This window comes from Corvus moneduloides, chromosome 1 (assembly GCF_009650955.1).
Source record: "Corvus moneduloides isolate bCorMon1 chromosome 1, bCorMon1.pri, whole genome shotgun sequence".
Taxonomy (NCBI): Eukaryota; Metazoa; Chordata; class Aves; order Passeriformes; family Corvidae; genus Corvus; species Corvus moneduloides.
This window is the reverse complement of record NC_045476.1, coordinates 66,466,457-66,479,249: the sequence shown is the minus strand read 5'-3', so window position 1 is coordinate 66,479,249 and position 12,793 is coordinate 66,466,457. Positions and strand designations below refer to the sequence as shown.

At 40.0% G+C, this 12,793-nt stretch overlaps 1 protein-coding gene across 3 annotated transcripts in view; it reads right to left on the bottom strand.

The window, feature by feature from the left end:
• Positions 1-12,793, bottom strand: part of KIAA0319 (KIAA0319 ortholog) — a 58,910-nt gene that overhangs the window by 37,553 nt on the left and 8,564 nt on the right. For all 3 annotated transcript variants that reach the window (XM_032113880.1, XM_032113900.1, XM_032113891.1), the window contains exon 2: positions 8,600-8,765. In XM_032113880.1, coding sequence (XP_031969771.1) covers positions 8,600-8,648 — 49 coding nt within the window. In that variant the 5' untranslated portion in view covers positions 8,649-8,765. The remainder of the gene's footprint in view (positions 1-8,599; positions 8,766-12,793) is intronic.

The following is a 12,793-nucleotide window of genomic DNA, read 5'->3' as shown; positions in this document are numbered from 1 at the left end:
GTGTAGGATCTTGATGTATTTTTCATAAGAACCTTTTACTCCTGGGCTACAAATACAAATACATAGAGATGAAACAAATTGCCAATCCTCAAAAACAAGAACAGAGCAGGGAACACAAAGAAACCCAAAAAAATCATGGGGTACCACCATTACTCCCACTGCATGTTCCTACTGGGATCTTTAAAACGTGTTTTAAAACAAAACTCAAATAAGATGCTGTAGCATGTCATTGTTTCACTTGAGGCAGAAGGAAAAAAAACTCTAAATAGGAGAAAGATTTGCCATCTCATCTGAATTTCATGAAGAGTTCCTCACTCCAACATAATTACTGCTCTTAATACAAAACCTGGATCAATTTCTCAAACATTTGCTGCTTTGCCCACAAGTTCATGTGAAAACCCAAGATCTTGCTCCAGTATGGACCTCTTTCCTTCATTTGCAGTTAAGTTGCAATCTTTTAACATGACATCAGATTTATTTTCATAGCACATTACAGACTTAGTGTGAAATGTTCAAAACAAGCATGAATCAACATATTATATATTCCAGCCAGTTTTTAACATCTTTTCTAGGTGTTTTTTCCCCTGGTTATAACTGTTCTTCAGAATTCCTCTCTCTGAAATCTGATTACGTTTCAAGAAAGTTGAGTAAAAACAGAAAATTATTCTTTTGATTTTCAACTGGACTTGCTAACTCAATGAATGAAAACAAGCATGTCCCCACTGTGGAGCTAACACAGGAGTGGAACAAAAAGCTGACTTTGCCTGCTTTGTATCTCATTATTCACAATAGTATAGGTCAGGAAAAATGAAATCAAGGAGTAGGAATAGGCTGGCAATAGGGGTTAGGTCTGAATATGAGATGCAGAGATTCTCCTACACATGCAGTGTATCCAGCACCACTTTACAGTTCCCACCACCTCATCTGGGCTGAACTGCAGCACACTCCTTCACAATACATGGTCTGAATACAGCTACCAAAATACATATGAGGCATCAAACTGCCTGGGAAGAATGTAAAGCTTGCAAAATAGGTTAGTTCAGTGAAAAAACACCAAATCAAACAAACAAAAAAAAAATGTACCACATACTGAGTGACAGAGGGGACAAAATGGTATGATGTTTTTGCAGAGATGGCTGAGTGGGGTAAGGAAAAACATGAAATGAAAACAAAGCTTAAAGAACATTGATGACTTGCAAATAGGTATAGCTGAATAGGAAAAAGGATAAAGAGCTTCAAGGACCATTTCCCTGACTGCAACTACTCCTTCACACAGAGCAAGGATGCTGTCAACTGTTCCACTTTACACTTTTAGTGAAAAAAATCTATCCAGGGCAACACACACTTAAAAAAAACCTATCCTGTTCTTACACAGCCCAGACATGAAGTATTCTTATCTATACCCAGAAGTGCTTAAGACTTCTGCATTTTTTCTGTTACACTGCCTACAAACATTTCCTCTACATTCCCGGTTACCTCCAAGAACATAAGACCCTGGCAGAGACTGAATTATCATCACAAGTCTTTTCTTTAAGTTGTCTGCACTACTTTAGAACAGGGGAGCCAGAAAAGCTCTGGGTTAAAATGAAGTACAGGAGTCAGGAAGCCCATTCAACCATTCTGTCTTTTTGCAACCCATATGCATTTAGTTAATCCTGTAAATCAGTAGAGAGTAGGCTTTTAAAAGGGGAAAACAGAAACATGACTCTGTGCAAATATGTAATATTAGGTCAGTAACAACTCATTACAATGTATACTTTAGGAACAGCACTACCAATGCGGGCCAAAGAACTCCTTTGAAGGCTGTTTTCATCACCCCCCTTCTTAAACTTATTTCTGAAATAGAAAGCAAACAGTGTGTTAAAAAAAAATAAATTGAAAGTTTCCCTATTTCCTTGTTCAGAAAAGAATGACCAACAGTTCTTGTTTTAGAGACAGGCCTACACAATTGGGATACTCCACAGCTCTAACCTGAGGCCAGACTTCAAGTCCTCAACCAGCTTCATATCTCACTCCGCCACTTGCAGTTTGACACATCCGTTATCACACTGCAGAGTCAACCTCTCTCAAAATTCATGGTGCTTCTTTAGCCATAGAGAGAAACAAGTTCAGCACATTCCTAAGATGATACATGACTTTGAACCAAAATCTCCCAAGCACACAACCTAGCCACAAACCTTAGCTACCTGCTTTTGCAAATGTCAGAAGGCTCTGGTTTCATCTCAATAAGGAACAGAAAAAAATCTCAAAGTAATCGAAGTTTTATGTCTTGCTTTATCTAACATTACACTGAGTTGAACTGTAGCAGTAAGTGTGCAAGTAAGGATGAATTTATCAGGCTATTTCGGCATCACACTGAGTGTGTCCACTAGTTGTCTTCACATGAAAAATATGTAAGATCTACTTAGAGAGAACTTGATCTGATCTCTAATTTCATATTCCCTTTCACCCCATCTAATCTCCAGTCTGTAATGGACTCAAATAGAGATAGGGAGGTCTCTTATTTACAGAAAATTTACTGAATGTGTGCCACATGAAAGGTCACTTAATAACATTTGTGTCTGCTACAATATTACCTGCTGTGTGAGGTCATAGCACACAGCTGTTTTATTTTAGTGAACTGATCTCAGGAATTAAACTACTCTTCTACTCTGACCAGTAAAGGCAAAACCCAGCATCATGCAATGCTCTTTGTTTCAGAAGTACTCATTGAAGCTACCAACAAGAAGATTGCTTCCCTTTATTACAAGCCCTGAAAACCCTCTGGAACATGAGTCAATAGCCTAAAACTTCTGCAAGCTAAGTGTTTCCCTTCCTTTTAGCTGTACCCTGTTACATCTACAGTAGGACAATGCTGATATATCCAGAGACCTAGTCAGGCAAGTTGGTTACCCTAAAAATACCCAACGTATATTCCCCACCGAAATCCTAATACAGTCACAGTGTGGAATATAGTTTCATTTTAAAGAGATTCTTTCCTTTAATGAGGGAACATCCACACCTTTGAGCTTCACACTTCTGCTCCTTCACATCTTGGAGCATGAGTCCACTGATGTCAAGAGCCCATCAGGAACACAGCTGTTCCCCTGTTGCAGCTGACTGGAGACCTTTCCTCAAGTGGACATGGAAACCTAACATCTGCTCTCCCCCATGATCACACAGCCACGAGCACTTGAATGACTTGGCAGCAAATATTCTTTAGTCAGTCAGTAGTAAATTGTGACAGTGCACTAACACTGAGGTCATCACAGCTGAACACCCCAGCAGGAAGCCCTGCACAGGCAGAACTATCCACCTCTGAGCTACTCTGTTTGCTTTCCCTGGCAGCAAGCACTATAAGAAGAAGCAGAAAGAACGGGCAAGAGGAAATGTACAGTAGTAGAGAAAAGCTCAGATTCAGACCTTGCACCAAGAAAAGTCAACATTTAACCAGAATCCCATTACCTTCTTGCTCGCAGCACAGCACTGAGAGCCCACATAGCATATTATTCTCACAGCCTAAAAGCCTCTGAACCACCTGAGCATGGATGATCCTATAGCAGCTTGCTACAGGAAGAGTAGGATTGTCCCTGTTTTCTTGCCATATGCTCCATCCACTCTCTTTCAGCAGCAAACTAGTTCTATTCTGGTTTTTGGCCTAGTAATTTTTTTAAATCTATCCAAGTAACTTTTACCTCATTTGGTGAATTTTGAGATGAAATACATTGTATCAGTAAAAAATAAGTTTTGTTTTTTCCTACTACTATAATAACACACTGAAACAATTTTTATTAGGTTCTGGAAGCAAAATTAAAATAACTTTTTACTTTTGGTTACAGTCATCTTAGAAGAGAAACTAAAATTCCAATTTTCAAGCTAGAGAGAATTTCCACAGCAGAGCTATAAACCCCTGCAAAGCACACTTTATATCATAAATGATGAAAAAGGCTTATACTCCATCAGCTTTGGTAATGCCCTGCAGAAGGTACTGTCCTGGAAACCAGAAAAGCAGTATCACTGGAAACTTCAACATCTGAAATGTCACTGCATTGGTTCCACTAGCAGCAGCTAACATCTCTGCACATCATGGAAGTGTTTTCATTCTTTTTCTGCAGGTTGCCCCAAGGTTCTTTGGACCCTGGCATCTCTCAGGTCTTCAGACACAGACACACATGAGATAACAAAGTACTCTTTTGCATGTTGGTAAAGGTGCTGACTGAGGAACAAACGTCCAAAAAAATCCTCAGTTACAGAAAAGCAAATCCTCAACACAAGCCATAGCCAACAGTAACCCAGTTACATCTGCAAACAATGATCTGCAAAGCTTTTATGGTCATTACAGCAGCCTTCACACTTCTTTTTTCCAGGATCTGTCAAGGCATCATGATTAGTTCAGTGGGTCTGATGATCCTTTCCAAGTATTGTTTTCATTCCACGAATTGTTATCATCCCTATTTGTCACTGATAAACCAACTAAGTGCTATTTAAAGAGAAGAAGAAAAAAAACCCAGGAAAACAGAAGGGTAGATGCATGGCTGCAACTATTGCATCCCTCCACAAGGAAATGCCAGACCACTTCCAACAGAGGTATGGACAATGTGAACTAACCTGGCATACTGCATAACTCACTAATCTCAGAGATTTTAATCAAGCACTACACCATCTTGTATCTCTGGAAAGACCTGTGTGAACCAGAACACTAGAACATCTAGTCATGGTAGTAAAAGTAACAAAGAATGCACTACGACCCCAGGCCAGTGGTTCTGCTGTCATTTCAAAGGGACACCTGTATCTTAAATTTCCCTTGACACTCCTGGCCTGTGCTTCACATGTTAGACATGTGGGAAGAAAAGGGTATTCACCTTTACCAAAGTTCAAGACCAGTAGTAGTGAAATGTGTTGAAAATTGAGGGCTTGTAATGTATTTAGAAACACCCTCTGCTAGAGTGAAGAAAAGGATATTGGTGAAGGCTATCAAAGAATCTGGGAGGTCATATAATCTACACCTGGGATACGTGGACTTGAAAACAGGAGACTAGACTGCACAACACCTATGACTGCAATTACCTGGCAATCCCTGTTTACATTTTTGTTGGAGTGCCTAATCTCAGAACAAAGCACGCAACACATGCACACAACATGAGAAAACCGAGAGTCAGCCATGAGAACACTATTCATTGTATTTGCAGAAATGCATTTCAACAGCAGTATTTGCAAGGTCTGCTTCAGATGCCAAATTAGAATATGCCTGCTCAAGATGCGAGCTAGACTTAATTGATTCCAAGGTATTGGACTCCCAGCTGCAAAGTAAACTGTTGTTTCTAAGCTGGAAAACAATGTCGTCTCTCTCTCTCATAGAGAAAAAAAACTTTGATACATTAGCAAAAAATCAGTAATTAATGGCCAGAATAATTTAAATGTATTTCAATATATGCTGATTTCATCAATGAATGGATTCAAAAAAGTGAAATGAGATTATAAGCTTTCTAAGGAATGTCTATATGGATAAATTAGCAGCTGCATCCAGAGGTTTTGGAAATCAATCCTCCAAAATGCATGAGATGTTGAGTGATAGAGGCATGGTACACACTCATTGGTACTACTGCCACACCCAGCTCAAGCCTCCTGAGAGGCACCAACATTAGTCAGTGATGGATATCTGTATCAATTAGGTTTATGTGGCAAATCTTGGTAGTTGGGGGCAGGGTGAAATGGACTGCAGGGATGGCTTCTGTGAGAAGACACCAGAAAATGCCCCATTGTCAGGACAGAACCTGTTACAAGATGGACCCAGAACCAGCCAATGCTGAGCCAACCAGGGACGGTGGCAGCTCCTCTGTGATAAGGTATTTAGAAAGGGGCAAAAAGTCTGGCACAACTGCAGCAGGCAGGAGAGAGGAGCAAGAAAATGTGAGAAAAGCCATCCTGTATACATCAAGTATACAGTGAGGAAGGGGTAGGAAGTGCTCCAGTGCCACTGCAGGATTCCCCGGCAGCCTGTGGTAAAGACCATGGTGAAGTACATTATCCTGCTGCAGTCCATGGAGCTCCACAGTGAAGCAGATATCTACCCCTGCAGCCCACAGAGGACCCCACCTCAAAACAGGTGGATAAACCCTGAAGGAAGCTGTGAACCCTTGGAAAACCCAGGCTGGAGCAGGCTCCTGGCCTGAACCACAACCCCCTGAAGAGGAGTCCATACAGAAACACATTTTCCAGCAGGACCTGTGACCCCACAGGAGATCCACACTGGAGCAGCCTGTTCCTGGAGGACTTCCCTGTGAAAAGGACCCATGGTGGAGTAGTTCTTGAAGAATATCAGTCCATGGGAAATACCCCATGCTGGAGCAGGGAAAGGGTGTGAGGAGAAAGGAGCAACAGTGATGAAGCATTATGAACTAATTGCGACCCTCATTTCCTGACTCCCTGAGCCTCTCAGGGGAAGAAGAAAGAAGAATTGGGAGTAAAGTTGAGTCTAGAAAAAAGGGAGAAATGAGGGGAAGGTGTTTTTAGTTCTTACTTCTTATTATCCTCCTCTGCTTAATTGACAATAAATTAAATTAACTTCCCTAAGTCCAAGTCTCGTCTGCTCTTGACTGTAACTGGTGCATGACCTCCCTGTCTTGGAGTCTATGGAGTTTTTAATGATATTTTTCTCTCCCATCTTGCTGAGAAAGGGAAGTGATAGAGTGAATTGCTCTGCACTTAGCAGCCAGCAAAGGTCAGCCCACACGTTCATTAAAAGCAGTAAAATGCTATTAGTCAAAACCATCATGCACAAATAAAACTAAATAAACATCACCTAAACAGGACAGAGTAGCCCACCTCAAATTCTTTTAATGAACCAGAGCATGTTTTTCAATATCCTTCCAATGATATTCATCAGTGAGCCTGTTTCTCCCTTCTCTCAGTGATGGAATGTCAAGCCTTTCTTTCCTATATTAAGTCAGTCTTCTCATTATCTTAAATTAGAACAAGTGTAGAGATAACCTGGGGGATTTTTTAAGAAAAGGTAGCCTTTAAAAGCACAAGGTCATGGGCAGAAAAAACTGCAGAATGAACATCTTGCAAATTCCTGAGTCTGAGTCAATTCAACTTAAAGCTTGCACTAAAAAGAAGTCCTTTTGATTTAGAAAAGGTGAGGATTTACTGATATATTGTAGCAAACATATCCTGGAAATTAGCAGGAACCTCCCAGTTTAATTAGGAATTAATTGTATTAAAAATACTGCAAATTATTGAGATGGAAATAAATACTAACAATTTTACTAAAATAATATGAGCTGTTAGATTATACTATCCTCTAAACACTGTGAACTGGTAGCTGAGATACAGGGAGAGGCTTGAAATACGGCCAGCAGTTTGAGTGCAACGGTCTTGTTCTCAGACAAGCCAAGAGAGCATAACAAATTTGCAACTAAAAACAGATAACTTCCTCTATGCATGCGGAAGATGTTCTAATCTGCTAACAATTAACAGTATTATCAAAAGCATGAAACTGTGACATTCTCTACAGGCAAATTTCAGTATTTACTGCACATTACTGCCTTCTGTTGAAGTTGCTGTAGGTTTTCTTCTAAAGATACTAGCATAGACCCTACAGCAGGTACTCAGTATCTCATAGGAGAGGATTTTATTTAAAAAAGGCAAACTTGTTTACTACAGCAACAAAAAACTCAGCTCCATGTTCTCTTCAAAAAGCTTGGCAATATGAGATCCTAATGGTGATCTTGATGATTAATTTGAACCAGCTACGAGCACAGACATAGTTAATACCTATCTCCCCTCAGCTGTACGTTAACACATATCCCCTTTCATCCAACTTTTCCAAATTCAGTAGTCAGTTTAAGCCTTAGCACATTAAGCAAGTCTCTCCCTCATGAAACAGCTCATTCTGTTTATACTACAAGAGATGAAAAGTCAGATAACTGTGCATTATTTTCTCAGTTTCTGCTAATACTGCCAGTACCACCACCAGCCAGAACTCAATTTTTTTTTTAAGGAAATAAACCCCACTTCTTCATATATTTTTCTTCAGTTACCATACCAAAACTACTTGCACCTCTCTGACAGAGGCAGTATTAAGAATTGCTATCATTCTTTATCTGTCTGGTTATGGAAATAAATTACCTATCCTTGTGGCTGAAGCAGAAACTTACAGGACTTTCCTGTGGTTTTTGAAAGGATATATATGTTTGCAGAGAGGATGATGAGGTGAGAGATGTGAACCAGTGCATTCATGCTACTCATAAATAAACCACCTCATGATAATTCAGAACAAAAAAGTAGCTCACAATCCAAGCAACACATCATTCTTAAATTGCTGTCCTGAAAGAGAAAAAGAGGGAAAACTCTGAACTCTCCCACTACCCACTTTTGCCCCATGCATCTCCCCCAAAACAGCCTGCTGAAATTGGCTTCAAACAGCTACTCACAGCTGCCTTCCTCCATTGCAAGTTATGAAGCTGTACCTTACCAAAGCTTTTTGCACTGAGGAGTCACAAGATTTCCCAGCTCTTGCCTTATTCATATTTATTTCACAGCTGTATACACACTCCAGGAGCATTTAATTCACTTGTTCTGTCTGGATGACTCAGACACATGAGAAGTAAACTCCTACCTGTTAATGTCCATAGGAACAGGCAGAGAACACCAGGTCCAAATGCCATGCTGCACCAGGAAGGCAGTGACAGCTGCTTTTCCGGCCAGTTGTGTGGAAATTACAGGTCTTAACGTTGTTTCTTTTTTTCTAATATTGTTTAGTGCCCTGCTGTGACCATCAAGCACTGAAACAGACAGCACAGGAAAAAATAGGTCAGATGTGAGCATTAATTAGAATGTCACAGTAAAAGACAACAGACAGGTGACATGCAGGCTTTATCCTTACTTACTGACTTGATGGATGACATAGTGGATCATGCAAGCTGAAGATACAGAACAAACTACCCACCTGGAAATCTCTTTCTCTAGAGATACAGAAACATCCCAGCAATACTTGCACTCTTGGGCTCCAGTACCTCAAACCCCACAAATATTCGGTCTGCAGTTATCCAGACCCTGGTTTAGCTCTGACTTTAAAGTAGCAGGTACCCTTAACTGAGGAATCACAGCATTGTCCATGCTAAAATCCACGCAGTGCTAAGTCAGCTTTTGAGGCAGTCCTCAAGCTATTCTTTCCCAGATATCAAGGCAATGCAAGCAGACACTCCTCCAGAATTTCTAGGAAGACATTCCTTGTCAGAACACTAAATTCTCCAAGTAAGGCATCCTAAGCAACAAATAGATGTAAGAATTAATAGTTCAAAGCAACATTACTCATACAAGACTCATGCAAGGAAAAAACTAGTTTAGCCAAACTCCCCCCACATGAAGGATCCTAAATGGATGCTTGACCAAAAAACACTCCTGTAAATGAAAACACAGGTAGTGTTTTTTTCAGTGAACAGCCCTGCTCAAGGCAAAGTATCCCATGTTCATTACATGCCTTTCATATCTCAGCTGCCCATATCTACATATCATAGAAATGCTGCTAACTGGTTGCTCTTCGTAGGTTCCTTGCCACACGTAATTTTATATGATAAAAGACTGTCTAGGTTTTCTCCCTTTCAAAAGGAAAAGTAAGTTACTTAGATGTGCCAGGGCTGACTAAGCTAGAGTAGAAACCTTAGCAGCTCAGCAGTCGGACTTTTGCCCTCCGAGAAGGGATCCTTTATAGGTGGCATATCTCTAAATCACACAAACAACTGGACCCTGGTCTGCAACTTGCACTTCTGTAAGACTGACCACAGGTTTTCTAATGCAAGACGTGTATTTATCTCAAGACAAAATGGACCTGAGGCTGGCTTTTGTTTTAGGTGCTAGGTGTTCTACCAACAGCTGAGTGGATCAACTGATGGTATAAATACTTCCCCCAGTTAGTTCATTAAAGTGTGACTGCCTCCCTGAGAACGCCAGACCAGCACAAGCCAAGTAAACAGGTGGCTTAACCCAATACAGAGTATAAAAACTGAGTAACTAACAAAAAAATTTCAGACAGCAATGGGCCTGAGCCAGATTCAACCCACACATTCCATCCCAGTGACAGAGGATGCCCAGTGTTGTGATGCTGGGATGATAGAGACCAGAAATGGGAATCATATTGGTATTGAGATAGAACTGTATATTGCCATTGCTATATTTTGCCAAATATAATGGATATTTTTATTGTGATTTCGGTATACTTTGTATTGCTTCACTAAATCAGGAATCCCATGTCACAGTAATTAAATCTGATATTAGACATTGCATGCTGTACACATGGAATATCTAAATGAGCCCGGTCAGAGAATATTGGACTCTGACAATTTCTCCTCAAGCCTGTGGTACAAGCATTAACTCTGCTCAGAACACAAACATAATGACTGATTTGTTAAATCTCGATATCCATGGACAAAAGACCCTCTAACTAATTAAAGTTAGAAAGTGTTATGTTTACTCAGGCACCAGCAGGAGGCATGGGAGTAGCCTCCTAAAGACATGCCAGCAAAGTACAAGGTTCTTCGTTCTCTATTTATTCCTCCAAGTTTTACATCTTCTACATATGTATGACCCCAGCACCTCCCATTCTCCGCTTTGTATTAAAATGAGATCATTAGTCTTTCATGCATGCACAGTTTCTCTGTTGAATTGGGCCAGTGGTCTCGAATTGGGTCAGTGGTCCTGAAAGATGACATCAGGAATATCTTCCTCACAGTGACCTTTTTACTTTCTTACTGTTGGCAGGCCTCTTGGCGCAGCCCAAGATCTCCTACTTTTGATCAATTATTACGAAATTATTTCTTGGTTCTATTAGTTTCCATTTGTTTTGATGACAGTTCATTTATTCTGTTTCCTTCTATAAAAAAAACTTAAAACTAAAATATAATGGCAAATAATACATCACTTAGCTCTAGCTTGGGCATCTAATAATCATTAGCTTACCTTTAGTTTTTCTACTTTGTATCTTAATCAATACAAATTTCTTCTAACTCTTAGCTAAAATTCTAACCTTTTAAAACCTTGACTCATGACTACAGAACACGACTAGAGCAGGGACTGTCCCAAATACAAAAAGATAAAGCTTTGGGAAAGCTCCCTGTAAAACCAGGAGAGACCATTACTAACTTTCAAAAGCCTGATACTCTACTTCTGTGACCTTTGCTCTATCCAGCATAAAACAAAATCCCCTTCCTAAGGCAGATGCCTTAGTGAAGAGTAAGATGGTCTTCCAACCTATTCCTATGCTGAACAATTAGAAAAATTATCTCTGATCACATAAAAAAAAAAAAAATCAAACACACAACACTATACTGCTTCTAAGACGATGCCATTTTAATATCTGCAATTAGATGTTCTCTCAGGAAGTAATTCCTGACAGAATACACACAGCTGTGCTCCTCTGCAGCAAATTTAGTAAGGCTTGACCTGAGAAAGAGCAAAAGGTTGTCTGGATGCTTCCAGGTACTACTTCTATGATACAAAATTTTCAGCAACAGGGCCATTTTTGCTGTCTTGCATTCCCTAATTGCTCTTATGTCCTTCCATCAACTATAAACTTATTTGGTTTTGTAGCAGACAAAAAGACCAAAAGTGCTTATTTTTTTTAAGCCAAGTCATTCTACATGTTCCACTTATGAAGCCACTGAAACAGCCACTAAGCAGTGTCAGGGTACAGGATCATTGGCAACTGAACAGAAATGAGCACTTGTGCGCAAGAGGGAAAGAGCCAGTCCTGAAGGTCCTACAACATGGAGCCTTGTCTTTTGACTTCGTTGTAAAAGTGAAGCAAAGGAAATTGTTTAATTTCATACTGAAATGAACTATGGAGATTAACAAAACCCATCCACAGAATGGTTGAGGTTGGAAGGGACTTCTGTAAGTCACCTTGTCCGCCCCCCAGCTCAAGCGGGGCAGCCAGGAGCTGGCTCTCAAGGATGATGTGCAGACAGATCCAGTATCTCCAAGGATAGAGACTCCACAACCTTCTTGGACAATATGCCAGTAATGGTCACACTCACCACAATAAAGTCTATTTATCCTGCTCTCAGTTATGCAGGCAGGGATGTCCAGCTGAAAGGAGATGACTTCTTAAGCCTTTCCAGCTGAATCCAGCAGCATACACTTGCCCATGCACATTTATTCTAACACATTACTCAAAGTGATTATTTTTATTTGGTGTTTTATTTCAGAACATTCAAACCAAACCAGAGAAATGTACAGAGCACACAATTTTTATAGACTTCACCTTTCAACAGTTTTCGAAATGTTTCTGTGGCTTTTGAGAAAAAAAAAAAACAGAGGAGCATTAGTAAGTTATGTTCCTAATAAATATTTCCAACTTACTAGCACAAACCCCAAATAATTCATTCTTGAGGGGTAGAAGAGATATTATTATGGTAAGACTATAATTTCACATACAGCCTTTTTCTTGTTTCTATGGAAATCCTTCTAGACTTGGAAAAGTTGTTAGCCACTAAAAATATGATCTGCAGAAGAACTTATTACTGCAGCTTAAGGTTTCTGAGATACTGTGCATTTCCTGTAACCTCCACTCATTCCCAGAAACAGCCAAATGGACCAGATGCCTAAAAGAGACTTTTAGTTCTTTAGCCTAAGGAAAAAGCATCAGGCTTGGTATCAGAACATCACAAGGTCAGAATTAATCACAATCAGAGGCAGAAAAATAATTTATTTTATAGGCCTTTTCCTCTGCAAGGCCAAGTTTACAGTCTCACTGTCACTAAAAAGAGACAAGTAGCAGCTTCTATTTCTTACAGAACAGTACCCTGAGGAGTCC